The sequence below is a fragment of the Drosophila mojavensis genome, unplaced genomic scaffold (assembly GCF_018153725.1).
Source record: "Drosophila mojavensis isolate 15081-1352.22 unplaced genomic scaffold, ASM1815372v1 contig_231, whole genome shotgun sequence".
Lineage (NCBI taxonomy): Eukaryota > Metazoa > Arthropoda > Insecta > Diptera > Drosophilidae > Drosophila > Drosophila mojavensis.
This window is the reverse complement of record NW_025318772.1, coordinates 873,826-889,425: the sequence shown is the minus strand read 5'-3', so window position 1 is coordinate 889,425 and position 15,600 is coordinate 873,826. Positions and strand designations below refer to the sequence as shown.

The 15,600-nt window shown below is 39.3% G+C and overlaps 3 protein-coding genes across 5 annotated transcripts; 2 read left to right on the top strand and 1 right to left on the bottom strand.

The window, feature by feature from the left end:
* Positions 1-968: 968 nt before the first annotated feature.
* Positions 969-3,695, top strand: LOC6574516 (fatty acid-binding protein, muscle). The gene is made up of 3 exons (XM_002000523.4): positions 969-1,118; positions 3,168-3,439; positions 3,507-3,695. The coding sequence occupies exons 1-3, from the start codon at positions 1,046-1,048 to the stop codon at positions 3,555-3,557; spliced, it is 396 nt and encodes a 131-aa protein (XP_002000559.1). The 5' UTR covers positions 969-1,045; the 3' UTR covers positions 3,558-3,695.
* Positions 3,696-4,545: 850 nt separating this feature from the next.
* On the top strand, positions 4,546-7,762 carry LOC6574515 (putative tricarboxylate transport protein, mitochondrial). 3 transcript variants are annotated; one of them, XM_044007931.1, is made up of 4 exons: positions 4,546-4,642; positions 6,448-6,789; positions 6,850-7,177; positions 7,285-7,762. In XM_044007931.1, the coding sequence occupies exons 2-4, from the start codon at positions 6,461-6,463 to the stop codon at positions 7,585-7,587; spliced, it is 960 nt and encodes a 319-aa protein (XP_043863866.1). In that variant the 5' UTR covers positions 4,546-4,642; positions 6,448-6,460; the 3' UTR covers positions 7,588-7,762. The 3 variants fall into 3 exon arrangements, with proteins under 3 accessions (XP_043863866.1, XP_002000558.1, XP_015022972.1); XM_002000522.4 differs by lacking the exon at positions 4,546-4,642 and adding an exon at positions 5,024-5,131; XM_015167486.2 differs by lacking the exon at positions 4,546-4,642 and adding an exon at positions 5,208-5,342.
* An 850-nt stretch (positions 7,763-8,612) lies between these two features.
* Positions 8,613-10,615, bottom strand: LOC6574514 (8-oxo-dGDP phosphatase NUDT18). The gene is made up of 3 exons (XM_002000521.4): positions 10,019-10,615; positions 9,657-9,957; positions 8,613-9,601 (listed from the first exon to the last, which is right to left on the bottom strand). The coding sequence occupies exons 2-3, from the start codon at positions 9,904-9,906 to the stop codon at positions 8,811-8,813; spliced, it is 1,041 nt and encodes a 346-aa protein (XP_002000557.1). The 5' UTR covers positions 9,907-9,957; positions 10,019-10,615; the 3' UTR covers positions 8,613-8,810.
* Positions 10,616-15,600: the final 4,985 nt, after the last annotated feature.

Below are 15,600 nucleotides of genomic sequence, written 5' to 3'. Positions count from 1 at the left end.
ATCACAAATCATTAGAGTGAAAAATATTCGATAGATAAAAAAGTGTGTTTTGGTTGGTTGTGCTCATTCAGAATTTCATTATGTTCGTGCATATATATGTTTATCTTTAAATAGCTCTAGATACGAAACAAGTGATAGCTGCAACGCATTAAGGTGGAAGACGTTAATTGAATTAACGAGATAAGAAAGCAAATATGAATATAATTTGGTCTACAAGATATATAAGGTCTTTGTGGAATTGCATTCGATTGGCTTTTATGGATTTGAATGCTCGATTAGATTATTCATACAATTTACTACAGGCGGGTGCACACACAAAGAATAATAGCCAAAGTATTATTATTGTTGACCCACAATGGCTATTATGTATAAAATTGATATATGTATTTCTACATGCAAGCCTCTGTAGTATCAGAAGATTCCACTTGAGCTTGCAGTTCCCACAGCATATGGAACACGAATCTTACGGACGGCACGTTTGAATCAATTTAACTGCAAGCAATTGATCATGTCAAGTTACCAGAGGTTGTTCACACATACGTAAATATATAAATATATAAATACATATATACATATATGTCAAAGTCATATATATACTAAGATTCAATAAAAAAATCTAATTGCTAAAATTACTAACAAGTTTATCATATATGTAGGTTTGTATATAACGGTCAAAGCTTGGAAATTATTGAATATTTGCACACAGATATATAATTATTACCCAATATAAACCACATCTTTTTGCTCGTTTTATGCAATCTTTATCTGCATAAAACACAAATTTACACCTTTATTTGTAATTTTATTGATGTATCCATATCGATAACGTTTGATTCGTGCTGCCATATATAAACCCCTGGCGCAAACTCGCGCTCTTTTTTGCGCTCTCTCAGATTACTCAGGCGAAGCTTTTACTTACTTTTTAGCAGCTGGTAACGCTGCACTCGCGTATAAAAACAGTCGGCCTGAGCGAGCTTTCAGCAGTGGTGGTCTGATTTCGTGTATCTCAACGAAGTGAACGCATTTTCAAAGAAAACGAATTAAAATGGCATCTTTCATTGGCAAGAAGTACAAACTGGACAAGTCCGAGAACTTCGATGAGTACATGAAGGAGTTGGGTGAGTAGCTAGGATTTGATTTATTGTTAAAATAGTAGCGAATAGTATTACGTATGCATGTGATGACACGTAAAGTGCGCCATTAGGCGGCCGGTCGATTGAGAAAGCGAGAGAGTGTAAAGAAGAAGCCAAAAATGCAAAAAAAAAAAAAAAAAAACCGCTAACCGGCCGGCTTTTTTTTTCTGCAGATGTGCAAGAGAAAGATGATAAAGTGTCAGGGCCAATAGAAACGAAAAACGTGGTTTCAAACAACTTGGTTTTTTTTTTGGAGTTGCTAATGTTGTTTATGAATCAGGTGCAAAAGTCATTAAAAAGCAACCTTATCGGGGACGAGCTAATGGGGCAATAAACCGAAAAACTACTTAAAATGAAGTCCGCACTTTAGTCAAAGAAAGTTTTTGATTCCCGTGCAAACAGCTTTTATGGTTAATTACTATATTTTACAACACTTTGGAGTGCTATATGGCTATTTTCAATTTATAATACTCTATAATTAGGAGGAAAGGAGTAAATGGAAAAATTGAAGCTTTACAGTTAATTATTTTCTGCCAAAGATGGTTTAACTTCAAGATGAAATATAAAAAGCTTACAATAGATTTAAGCTTTATATTTTTCTACAGCAGTTAAGATAAATACAGTTAAGAAATATTTTCTTCTTTTAGTTTATTTTTTAGTGCATGTATTAGTGAGCCGTCCCAAGGTTAGGTGTGAAAACAATAGTCTGCCTAGTCATCCATTAAATTATTTGAACAATAGTCGAACTTTGTTCTGTTTAGTCTAGTCCGGGGTTCAAGTTGTTGGAGGATTTGGAAATTTGATTCGTTACGGAATATGTATGTGTTTCCGTTATTTTGTTATTATTTGCGGTCTATTTTCGTGGTTTGGAGTGTAAAATCAAATCACAAACAAGATCTCATTTTTCAACATCAAACGTCGACACTTAAGAGGTTTGGATTACCAGATTTTTAATGAAAATAACTATCAACGTAAAATAAGTGGCTGTTGAGACACGTCAAATAATACTTTTGTTTTTATCTGATTGATCGATGCACCCTGAACGTATGTAGCATAATCGATAAACCTTTTAGCAACATAGTATATAACGTTCATATAATAATGATAGTATAGTTTTGAGATTACAATTTCTGTGCTTTTGTTGTTGCACCTTGCACCTTATCAATAACCGGGTGTGCTCTATAGCAACAAAAAGTCATTAGCTATTTATTTTATTTATATTTCTATTTCTGCGAACTTTTTTCTAATCTACTCTAGCTCAAGCAAATGATGGACACCAAAAAATTTCAAAAAGTTTCCCTGGGAACCTATCGAGCCATAAAACACTCGAGAGCAAACGGTTGTCCACTTAAAAGAGTACATAATTGAACATAATTGATTTGTCTCTGCAAATTGATGGTCAACAGGGGCACAGCTCTCTTTAGAGGAACTACAATTTGTATATAAATATATATATCAATATGATGTGTGTATATGTATATACTACATACGTGCATTGCGATAAGGTCCGCTTGCATCTCGCTTTGCTTGTACAGTTTTGCTATATATGTATATTTATTTAGGCTGACCAATTGATAAGTACCGGAGGCTGTGCGTCTGACCCCCCAGCACGGTCGACATTGTTAACCTTGAGTATGACTCTTGATCTGCTGTTGGTTGAGCTCTGTCTGGGTTACTTGCTGGCAACTTCACAATTCAGCTTTATTATTTCAATTAAATAGAATATGATTTGCATTGTGTGTGGGTCTCAAACTTTGACTGAATAATTCAATTAGTAACTGTCCAAATCTTATATATCTTTATATCATATATATAAGAATATATACATATATAAAGTTTTCTTTTTGCCCTACTGTGAGTTGCATTCCGGCAACTTTGTACTTTGTCAGAGCTTGGCCTAGTTTCAATGTTTCTTATGAATATTAGAAATATTATTGAGGTTTTTATAAATTTATTGAATTTATGTTACATTTATTGATTGAATATATAAATAATAAAAATATATTGATTGATTTAATTTTTAATATTTTTCAGGCGTTGGCATGGTTTTGCGCAAAATGGGCAACACCGTCAGCCCCACTGTGGAGGTGACCGTGGACGGCGATACCTACACACTGACCACCACGTCGACATTCAAGACCTCCGCCATTAGCTTCAAGCTGGGCGAGGAGTTCGATGAGGAGACTTTGGATGGCCGCAAAGTCAAGAGCGTGATCACTCTTGATGGCAACAAACTGACGCAGGAGCAGAAGGGCGACAAGCCCTCGACCATTGTGCGCGAGTTCAACGACAACGAACTGATTACCGTAAGTCCAGCCCGAGTCCAATGTTCAGTTGCCGTATCTAACTATATGTATATCTTATCTCCCGTAGACACTCACCATTGGCAACATCAAGAGCGTGCGCATCTACAAGGCAGTCTAAGCATCCATTTCGACTGCAAACTTGACTGAACTATCAACTGTCTAAACTATATTTGCATTATGAACTGATTCCCAGTTTAGTATATATTGTTATTGATTAACAACGCAACAAAATATGAAAATATGAACTGCACTTTAATTCTAATGCTTATTTATAAACACACGCATATATTCAATATATATGCGTGTAGATGACATGTGAAATTTTCAAAATGCATTTGAATAAACTATTATTTCGCTTTAAATTGAAAATTTTGCGTTGTTTATGTGAAGGCTGAATAAATGTTTAATTTAAATTTAGCATACAGAAATCGGAATATAGGTCTTAATCATATTCAAATGGGAGTGAAACCAGAAAAGCTTTTACTATTTTCAAATAAGTAACCAATAAGTACTTTTTAAAACCAATTACCAAAGAACAGCTTTGAATTAGAATGAGCAAGAGATTCTAATAGAATCCGATCAAGATTTGTCACAAAAACCTAATTGGAGACAATTAACTAATCTAGTTTTGGGTTTGATGATGAGGAATATAAATGTTAATAAGGAAAACCGCTTAAATATAGAATTACGTGCTCGAAATGAAAATATGTACGTGTAAATGCAGATGCAAATTTGTTGCAGTTTAGATAGTCTCATATTCTCTATTTGGGGGTCTTAATATTGTTTGTGGGCGGCTTTGCTTGATATTATATCAAGTTGATGTGGGAATAAAGACAATTTGATTATATGATCTGCAGTGCAAGTGCACATTCTATGTATGTTTATATAGACTGCCAGAGGCTTGAGTTATTTGCTGGCATATGCAACAACATTGTGAACCACAGTACATCATAACGCTCACTCCCACGCATTTCCTTTCTGGAGCTGTCGTCACTTTAACGAGGCAGACAGATGTACCTACCTACATACATATATACCTATGTGTATATATGAACAGTTATGGTTGTATGGGTGAGTCATGCGCAGTTGAGAGACGGATAAATCGTGATTGGTTGGCGGTTTGGTTGGCAGTCACAGTTCCAGTTTGCCGGCTCCAGCGTATATTCGAGTACTTGCCCACATGGGCGGCTGATTAAAGGAAAAGTAAGTAGGTAAACGAAAAAAAATGATAAAAACCGTATATAGTGTGCTATAAATTGATAACAATTATATCGATTTACTGGCTGGAGGCATAAACTGGTGCATGACTTAACCTAATCAGCAACACTCACACAGACTGAGAGTATAGGAGTGTACGAGAGCGCATTGTGTAATAGCTGCAAAACCGAATCGTGATATGATTGTTGCCTATTTTGCGGCTGTTCACAAACAAAAAGCACGTTTCTCTGTTTAACTAGCACAAGGGCGAGCTTTTCCAGTTGAAAAAGCTCCGGCAAGTTTTGGCGAGCCAAACGGGTTTTGCTGATTAAGAGACACAGATCGTGTTTTACTTTATTTCATTCTGCTGCGTCGTCAAAACAGCAACACAATCCAGTATCACGCCATTGCCGTTACTTTTGCTCTTCGTCGACGCGTCGGCAATTGGCTCTCGCTTCCATGCTCAGCCGTGCGATCTGCGGCGAGCAGCAGTTGGTTAGTTTCTGCTTGTTTACAAATGTGCTGCTTATTTGAATTTTTTGTAGCTTTCTCTGCGATTGGAAAATGAAATTTTTTTCAGTTGAGTCGCTGCCCTAGCCGCGAACGCGTCGCAGTCGCATTCCAATCAGCTCGATAGAAAAAAATCAGCCAAAGAGCTCCAGTGCCAAAGTGAACCAGTTATTGCATTTCTTCCAATTGTAATTAAGTGAGTTGAGCTTAGAACTATTGTGTGCTAAATTGCACACATTTCCAATCAGAAAAAGCTGATCAAATACCGGCAGCAGTTCTACAACTGAAAGCTTACTGGAATTGTTATTTTTCGCTTAAGTGTGTGCGTGTGTGTGTGTGTGGGAGAGCCCATTTCCAATAAAAAGATATCATACAACTTTGTTTATCTTTATCAGCAATGTTTGAGTTTGCTCATTTGATATCAACTGTAAATCAGATTCCAAAATTAACCTGCATAATTATTGCAAGTGATACCATAATTTATTATGCCATCGCAGAAATTATATAACAATAAAAAAAGTCGAGTGCAAAGAGCGAAACAGAAAGAGAATTACTATAGAGTACTTCATGAGTTTCTTCTTTCGTTTCGTTTCAAAGTACTATCATACGATCCTAAATAGTCGCAATCAGTTGCAGATGTTTCCATGGCAATCGAAAATTCTCTCTATTGAAATTATACAACATCGATTTTGTTTTGTTTTTGAACTTTGCTTTCAAGGTGAAAATCGACGCGATAAAATCATGAATTGTCACGAAACAAGCAAACGTTATAGATTAGCTATAGACATAACCTAGACATACTACCTAAAGAGTTGCAATATGAATTTGTATACGATGATGTTCTCAATTCTTGAATGGGGTATATGAGGCGAGTTAAATTTTCAGTGATTTTCCTATATAATGTTGTCTAAAATTATAAGTGCAATAATTGAATAATATAATAATATTCTTATAGGAATAATGTTCTTATAAGAATCCAATTATATGGAATGGAGCTTCGGTCGCTTAAGTAACAATAATATATTTATTTGAGTTGTTTTCGTCTTGTCTATAGTCTGATATAATTATGTATATTATGATGCAGCTATCTTTGAGTTATTTTGTTTTTGTTATTTTCTATTTTAAGATCGATTTTTTCCATCCACCCTCGCACACCTTAACGCAGAACTTGTCTTCTTTGACAACAAACTCCCATTCAAATTGGAATTTTCTAAATTTAGTATATTTTCGATATTTTATACTATGTACTCCCAACTAAATTGTTGTATGTTTTTTTTTTTTTTGTTTGTTTGTATTATTAGTTTATAGTTAGAGATGGATCGGTCCCGCGTACCCTTGCTGTTAAGTCCCTACCAGAACCGACCATGGATGGTCAATGATGGCGCTGCTGCTGCGGCGGCAGGTGGCTCGAAGGGCCTGAAGGGCATTGTTGCCGGTGGTATTACCGGCGGCATTGAGATCTGCATTACATATCCCACCGAGTACGTGAAGACTCAGCTGCAGCTGGACGAGAAGGGGGCCAATAAGCGATACAACGGTATTGTTGACTGTGTGAAGAAGACGGTGAATGAACGCGGATTTTTCGGACTTTATCGTGGCCTCAGCGTTCTAATCTATGGTAGCATACCCAAGTCGGCGGCCAGGTGAGCTTGATGGAATAAATATCCTGTTCGATCACCTATTCTAATTGTTCCCCCTGACAGATTTGGCGCCTTCGAATACCTGCGCTCTAAATCTGTCAACTCTCAGGGCCAACTGAGCAATTCTGGCAAATTGCTCTGTGGTCTAGGCGCAGGTGTCTGTGAGGCTATCGTTGCGGTCACCCCCATGGAAACGATCAAGGTGAAGTTCATCAATGATCAGCGCAGTGCGAATCCCAGGTTCAAAGGCTTCGCTCATGGCGTCGGCGAGATAATCAAAGCGGAGGGTATCAGCGGCATATATAAGGGTCTTTCAGCAACGATCTTGAAGCAGGGCTCCAACCAGGCCATTCGCTTCTTCGTTATGGAGTCACTGAAGGACTTGTACAAGGTAATTATAATTTGACTAACTTATAGGCATTACCTAAAACTTACCCATGTTGAAGCCAACCCAAGCTAAGCAAATTTCAACTTTAATTTACAATCTTCTTCTTCCAGGGCGATGATCCAAATAAGTCAGTGCCCAAATTGTTGGTGGGCGCGTTTGGTGCCGTAGCTGGTGCTGCCTCCGTATTTGGTAATACGCCTTTGGATGTGGTCAAGACCCGTATGCAGGGCCTCGAAGCTTCCAAGTATAAAAATACGGCTGATTGTGCATTGCAAATATTACGAAACGAAGGTCCGGCGGCATTTTACAAGGGTACAGTGCCCCGTCTGGGACGTGTATGTCTGGATGTAGGCATCACCTTCATGATCTACGATTCATTTATGGACGTGTTCAACAAAATTTGGAAGGACTAAATTTAAAGTTAATATGTAGTTATTGGCGTGCATCTTACGTCGTCATCGTTCGGACCTATTCAACGAATGTGAACCATTTTAATGTAGAGTCATATGTAAATTGCGTGTAAGAGTTTCAGACCAGAGCATTTGACAACGAATTGTAAATAGGAAATAAAATTCAATGTTGTAGTAATTGTTTTTGACTCTTGCTTCGAGGAACTATGCCGATTTAATTGAATCTCTATTTCCCAGGAACTAGCTGTCTAAACAATGAAGTCTAGTGACGCTCGGAACTAGAGAGTGATAAATGCTAGACGGCAAAACTGAAGATTAGATAAACCAAAGAGTCAAGCCCACTAAAATTCCACTGGTAAGCATTTAAGATCATCATACACTTTCTGATTATGATGATCTACGTACAATAAAGATAATCATTGTAATGACATATCAGAGCATCATAAATGTCGTGCGTCTTATCATGGTTACGAAAGATCATCCTGAGCTTTATAAATGTTGATTTCAGATCACTATCATCATCATGAAGGTCATTATCACATTGCACTATGACAATATTGTATTCATCTTCCCCAGGCTAATGATCATAATCTTCCTTAAGAACAATATTTTTCAATTAGATGACTATCATAATTATACATAGTATTAATAATATTAATTGATTCCCTAATTACTTATAGTAAATCTGCTAATTAATTGTTTTTTTTCAAAATAATACCACTAGTCTGCACCACGTCCGAACAGCAGTAATTTTGGATAGCCACTGTGCGACACCAGTCTCAGGCTCTTCTTTATATAGGCAGCAGTCCCACTCAAACCCGTGTAACTCTCTTGAGCCTGCTTCAGGGTTAATTTTAATGCTCGCTCAAAAACTAAAAAGAGTGTTTTCAGAATTTCTCTCACTAGATTATATGAATGCATAGCTTGTATGATAAATTGATTGCTAGAATTTGTTCAGACTTAATCAGTAACTCAAGTCATGGTCCCAGTATGTATATATAGGAAGTAGCCGATAAAAACAGGATATCTCTGCAAAATGCTTCACAGGCATTTAATAAGACATAGAATAATAACAATAAACTCCAAAAAAGACTGGATTGTCATAAAATTTTACATGCAACAATTTTATAATCAAGTGGCAATTGGTATATTTAAATACTAGGGCATATAATATAAGCTTGCACCATTTGAAAGAGAGTTACGGCTAGTAATTAGTTGATAGTCAGCTAACGTATCACGTTGAGTGGTATGGAGGCATTCTTGCTGCTGAGTATGCGGGCCAGCGTCTCGTCCAGCGGCGAGCTAAGCTCTTGCCAAATGCATTTGCCAATCAGCGAAATTTCCTCGAGCGGCGGCCTGAAAGCCACCAAGAGATTCAGGCAAAGGCCATCGCTGCCTTCCTCGCTGTTAGTGCCATGCTCCACGCTGAGCAGGCCATGCGGACGATGCTGTGGCAGCTCGGCGCCAAATATTTCGATCATAAACTTACGCAACGTCGAGTGCAGGCTGCGATTGGGATGCATCTCCACAGTCGGAAAATGATGAGCATTCTTCTCGCTGATGAGTATGTTCATCGAGTTGCTGGCACGTTTGCGCGCCACGGCCAGCACTCGCAAATAGTTGCGCTTGTGCGGATAACGCGTCGGCAGCACATTTGCATGCCACAGCGGCTGCTTGGCCACACCCTCAGCTGACTTTGCCAGCTTCTGGTGCTGATGATAGGCACGCCCAATTTCAATGATGTTGAGTATATCGTTGGCCCGCAACGGCACCTCCTTCACACTGCGCAGCCACAGCGCTTGTATGGACTCTGCATCCGCATCGGCTGGTGTTTTTAGACGGCCACCCGTAATGCGACCCGTCAGTACAAAGCGAAACCAGGAGCCACCCGCCGATTCCACGGCCAGCAATGTTGTCATCTCCGCATTGAGGCCAGTCTCCTCGAACAGTTCACGCGCAGCTGCTTCCGTAATGGATTCGCCCTTTTCCATGCGACCGGCGGGCAAATACCATTTACCTGCGTCAACGAAAATATGCTTCAAACGATGTCAATTTGCCAATTGCCAACTCACCTGCGCAACTGGGCTTGGCCTCCTCGATCATGAGCAGCTCGTCGTGCTCATTGAACATGACACAGGCCACTATATAGTTAATCGTCTGCCCGACTTTCGGCACAAAGTCACTCGTTGCCGATGGCTGCACGCCCTGCGCCTCGGCCGTAGCATTTTGTTCTTTTAATGAGAAGTCGCATAATTCTGGTGTTATATCACCCTGATCTTTGGCATTCAGTATGCTGCGCACTTTCTCCTCAATCGAAGACATTTTGCTTGCTAATATATGTATATATCTCTTCTATATATAGTTAGATGTGACCTATTGTGAAAGTGTGTTTGAAATGATTGTTTTGTTTGGTTTCAAATTGAGTCGAACTTACGTTTAGCACAAAATTCCGTGGCGAAATGACTCAATCGAACGAAACATGCTTAACTTATGCATATAGCAAAAATTTTATGCAAATTACAAAGTCTTTAAGCGCGGCTCTCCAGTTGTCTGAAACGCACTCAAGAGCGGGCAAGATGTGACTGGACAATGAAGACGGCAATCAGCGAGCTTGCTTTTTTTTCTTCTTATATTTTATTGTGTTCTTGTTATGGCTGGCACACAGGTGCTTAGTAGTCTGCTAACGACGCAAACGCAAAGTCAAACGCGACAACGAGCAACACGTATTTTGGCCTGTATTTTTCTATTGATATCGAAATAGATGTCAACAACAACAACAACAAAAAGCCGCAAGACAGGTTTTACTCTATGGAGAGAAAGTGCATTGGAATGCCAGTGTTACTGGTGCTGCGGCTGTAGCTTGAGCTAATTCTTCTGCGGCTGGTGTTGCACATCAGTTAGAACAAGTAGCTGTAACTCAGCCACCGATGGCAGCTAATTATTTGCACAAAACACAATTGTATTGGGTTTAATAAAAAATTCGTGGTATTTGCGTTCAATCTTTATTTGTTTACAAATGCTGGCGAGTGTGACCATCATACGAACAGCTAAAAAATACCTTGCAAAAATACCGAACTTTAGTATTAAATGAGAACAGCTGTGTTAAGGCGCTCAGCTGCAGGGTGCCTCAAGTTAATTGAATTGTTTATTTTTGTAATATTCACAAATATTTTTAAATTGGCGCGTATTCATTCAATGCTGCACCTATGCCACACATACAAACAAACTCCCACCCGACCACAAATTCTACGGCAATAACAATCATTCAATTTCTATTGAAAATTAGCTAGCTAAACAGCAAAAGGGCGGCACAGTTGATAGATTAATGCAGTTTAAGTAGATAAATGTATATAACGAGCTGTCTTTATTAGCATTACGTACTTATTGTGTAGGCGAACGTCCCGGAAAGTGCGCCACTGATTGCTGGCAATAAAATTTGAATGCGGAAATTTCATTGTTTACCCAAATCGATCATCATTAAAAGCGTTTGCGTTTCGCAAGTGCGAATTGCTCGATTCCATGGCGTATACTTAACATGGGCGTTGCGCTGAGCGCCGCTGCGTTGTGGGTGGCGTCCCACAAAAAGCATAGGGCGACCCATTCTAGGCAATTCAATTTCTGTTGTATTTTATTTTTGGTATAAATGCTCGATACAATATTAGCAGTTGCCATTGTGTATGTGCGACTGTGTGTATGCATGTGTGCAAGTGGGTGTGTGTGTGTGTGAGGTTACTTCAGTCGAAGTTACTTCAGTATGTATGTGTGCATGTTTATTTATGTATGTGTATGCGAGGTATAAGACTTTGTCATTACATTGTTAATTTGTTTTAGTTGTTTTTTAATTTCCTTAGAGACTCGCAAAACTCATAGATGCGAGTGTGTCTGCGTGTGTGTGTGTGTGTGTGTGTGTACGTGTGTGGTAATGTACTCAGCGTGGGTGGTAATAAGAGCTAAAGTAAAATGCTGATAAAGTGGTGAATGCTGTGTGTGGCTGTGTGCGTTCGGAATGCGTTGCGAATGTTCGGCGCGTTGTGATGACAAGCAGAAGCGAACACAAAACGTTCATTTCCCACAAGCGCCATTATTCGTTAAAACCCGTAAATTTTGCTCGAAACGAACACACACACACACATGCAAACAGAGAGACGCATGCACACACACACACTAACACATGCATGGTCACACATCTGGCAATAATAACAACAAAAGCAAGAACAACATGAAGCTGGCAAGAAGCTGCCAGCTAAACACGAATATAATGTTTAAAATGTTTATTATGTGTGTGCAAGTGACGCGCGCTCTGCCAATGAGACCAGAGCGGGCCAAGGCAGACAAACGCACGCATATGTTTGCCCATATAACTGTATTACACATGCCAGCGCACACATCAGTACGTTGTATGCTTTCGAGTGTGTGTGTGTGTGTGAGTGTGAGTGTGCGCTTGAATGTGTTGATTTTGGTTTTTGCCGGCAGCGACATTGACGCCGGATGTGAAACAAGTAGCCCAAATAAACCGCAATAAGCTTTTGTCACGATTAACAAGGCTTTCGCAAAAATGCGTGCCAGAGTAAGACGGCACAAGAGCGAGCGAGACCGAGTGCGTGTGTGGCTGAGCATAATTACATGCACATCGTTAGTCGAATATGTGGTTGTGTGTGCGTGTGCGTGTGTGTGTGTGCGTGTGCCTTTGCCATATTTTAGATTAATGATGGCGTCGACTCGTATTAGGCAAATGAAGAAATCGACTACGACAGGCTTCTGGTTGCTGGGTGTCTATATTTGCTGCAATGTGTGTATATGTGTGACTGAGCGTGTATCTGTGCATGTGTGCGTGTGTGCGTTGCTTTTGGTCTGCGGTTTCTCGCAGTATATCCGCTAACAAATTTGCCACAACAATAAGTGCATATCATTATGCTGATTTAAGTGGCAGCACGGCACGTAGCAACCGCCACACACACACACACACACACACACTCACACACACAGACATATCTATAGCAAGTTATTACGCGCACACCTGACCCACACACACACACACATACACACACACACGTACGCAATCGCACACACTTACCGTATATATTACACTGGGCTAGCTATGAGTATGCATGCAAGTGGGTACATAAATCTTTGTTTAAAGACACATGCACAATGTAAGTTAAATTGGCAATAACGTGCTTTTCTTTTATACGCCAGCTACAGATACGAACCCAGCCATACACACATACACTCACACACACATGCATACGTAAGGGCATAACGGTAACGGAACCTTGTTTGCAAGGAAGTAACAACCTGTTTTCACCCCATGTAGTGGGTTTCGCTTTTATGTGCGCCTTTCCGCGCCACGACTTGCCTTCTCGCTTTTTCCCCCCGCAGCACCATGGCACGCCCTGATCCGCATCGCCTTGACTGGCGAGAGGACGGCGCTTTCCGTCTCTCCTTTTTTTCTCCCATTTTTATTTTCTTTTATTTGGTGGAGCCTGTTTGGGGGTACGTTTACGGGGCGTTGCTGTTACTCCTGTTATGCTTTAATTATGCCCTTGTCAAAAGGTGGGTACGGCGTTCGTTTGCCCTCAACTTCGTTGCCTTTGTTATATTCATATATATATATATATATATATATATATATATACATTTATATTCTATACATATATACTTATGTAGATATGTTTCTATTCATGCCGACGTCCAGTCAAGTTTGTCCACACAAAACTCGAGCACAAGTTTGTTACAATGAAATGAAAGCGAGAGAAATAACTGGAGAAGTAGAGAAACCCATTTGAAAATACATACATCAATTTTTAAGTACTAATTGGAACTGTGAGTTACACAACATTTTTGCTAAATTTATGAGTCAGTTGGCCAACAATTTTCTATAGAAAACTCAGTCTCATTTCTAAAATATAAAGCGAGTTTTATATGACGGTCGACTGCCAAACAAATAAAGTTTACAAAAGGTTATTTAAGATGTTGAAGAAGAGTTAAACGAACTTTCTTTCATTGTGTTTCTTTGTATTGCTTAATAGCATTTTATCATGCTAAACTTGGTCCAGACATGAAACATGTTTCCAGTGCTCTCTCATTATTATTTAACTCATAATTATTTATCTTGAATTTATAGTTTAGTATAGAAGATTTAAACTAATAGTTTCATATTAGTTTTCAGGCTATTTTTTATGGTACCTAATTCACAAATTATAAATTTTTGGTTTTTTAAATTAAATTATTCATTTTCAGGACCTTTAATTTAAATTTGTTAGTTCCTTCCGTTAAATATTTGATTGAGGTAAATTAAATTTTAATTGAAGCCACAGAATAAACCAAAAAGCAAAAGTGTCTATTTTTCTTTGTTGCCCTCATCTGCTAGACAAGGGTCCGGAATTGGCTAATCAAACGGCCTGATTTACACATTGTTGCATTGACCAAATTTGAGCTAAATGTTGGTCAAAGAGAGCCAAAAATCTCTTTTGTGGCAACTGATAAAAATAGATTTGAAGCACTTTTCGCCCGAATGCGGTCTGTTTCTGGTTTGTTTCTTGACCTCCTGATTGCGTTCTGTGGAACGCCTTTCGTGTCCATATCGTTGTTCAAGATTTGTTTGCATTTCATTTTGCGAAGTCATTCAGCGTGACCGACAAGCAGATGCCGGAGCGTAAACGCATTCCGATATGCGATTATGCTCGGAATCCCGTTACCGAAGCTCTGCAGCTGTTGACTCTGGAGGCGCATGTGTAATTACACATACATAACGGTATCTTAAGAGAAATACATTTAAGTACGCGGCATACGGTGGCAGCTTCCTTGAGCGGACTTAGAGCTCTCCGAGTTCTGAAAGTTGCTGTCTTGAAGAAGTCAAGGAATTAAATGCCAAGAAGTCTGAAATTATGAATTTTATATAAATGTGTAAGTGTGGCAATTCCTTAACTGTTTCATTAGGCCTTGGAAAATATTTAATAAGCCAAAGCTTCAGAAATGAAAATGTGGTTCGTTCGTAAAGCTGGAAATGCAGGTTGACAAACCGAGCTTTATGAAAGCAAATTGGTGAATGAAACTTTCGTTTGTTAAGGCGAATTTGCATACTTAAAATACACTTAAGACGTTTCTTACTCTTTTTAGCCCACTTTGAAAACGTTTTTCGGATTCCAAAAATTCAAGAAATTACTTTCAATTTTTACAAAGAAACGACAATTCTTGGAAATTGTTTCCAAGTATCTGTTTGCTAAGGCAAGACGGTCTGCTCAAATTGAATTCACGTGCAGCTGTCCGCTTGTCAGAGCTTTTACTGTACTTGCTGGCGATGGCATGTTGATACGCACCGGCTGGCCTTTGACTGGGCAGAACGCAATCTTATCGCACAAAGCGTGCGCTTATCTCATTAAACGTCAGGAGACGGCATTGAATCATTTTACAAATGGCTGACTACATGTCGCATATGAATATGAGGGAAGGTTGGGCAGAAGGGGAGGCGGGGAAACGTCTAGGCGGGCACTTGAGTGAAACCTGCACACACACACACACACACACACACACACACACACACACACCCCGTACATACACATACACGCACAGCGCAATTGCTGACAAATGAGATAATTTACACGCTGAAATGAAGCCCATAAAGGCTCATTTAAAATTCAGCGGCGTCTGGGGCATAATTTTTTCCTGTTTTTCCACTGCTTCCTCTACATCTTTTCTATGTAGTAGTATACATAAATATGTATGTAAAACTGTAGATATATATACATATATATTTTGTTCCTTTTTTGTGTTGTTTCGCTCTTGCTTGCATTCAGCTCTAGCATTTTACTTTGCTTTTTGTGCTTAATGGTTTTGTGCCATGACATACGTGGCTGGATATTAAAACGTAGCCCCGGCCCCCGAGAGATATGGATGAAGGGAGGCACGGTCTGACGTGGGGTGGCGAAGGGGCAGCCAGTCCGACCATAACCAGTGCCATTCCCACCGCTCTGGCCGTGGCAAATGGCTTGGGGCACGACAGAAAATCTTTATTAG

Bases quoted from the DNA above. Each gene is read 5' to 3' on its own strand.
- LOC6574516 (XM_002000523.4), top strand. From the start codon at position 1,046: ATGGCATCTTTCATTGGCAAGAAGTACAAACTGGACAAGTCCGAGAAC. The intron at 1,119-3,167 runs GTGAGTAGCTAG...AATATTTTTCAG, and splicing joins TGAGTACATGAAGGAGTTGG to GCGTTGGCATGGTTTTGCGC. The intron at 3,440-3,506 runs GTAAGTCCAGCC...TATCTCCCGTAG, and splicing joins ACGACAACGAACTGATTACC to ACACTCACCATTGGCAACAT.
- LOC6574515 (XM_044007931.1), top strand. From the start codon at position 6,461: ATGGATCGGTCCCGCGTACCCTTGCTGTTAAGTCCCTACCAGAACCGA. The intron at 6,790-6,849 runs GTGAGCTTGATG...TCCCCCTGACAG, and splicing joins ATACCCAAGTCGGCGGCCAG to ATTTGGCGCCTTCGAATACC. The intron at 7,178-7,284 runs GTAATTATAATT...TTCTTCTTCCAG, and splicing joins CACTGAAGGACTTGTACAAG to GGCGATGATCCAAATAAGTC.
- LOC6574514 (XM_002000521.4), bottom strand. From the start codon at position 9,906: ATGTCTTCGATTGAGGAGAAAGTGCGCAGCATACTGAATGCCAAAGAT. The intron at 9,602-9,656 runs GTGAGTTGGCAA...TCGTTGACGCAG, and splicing joins GGCCAAGCCCAGTTGCGCAG to GTAAATGGTATTTGCCCGCC.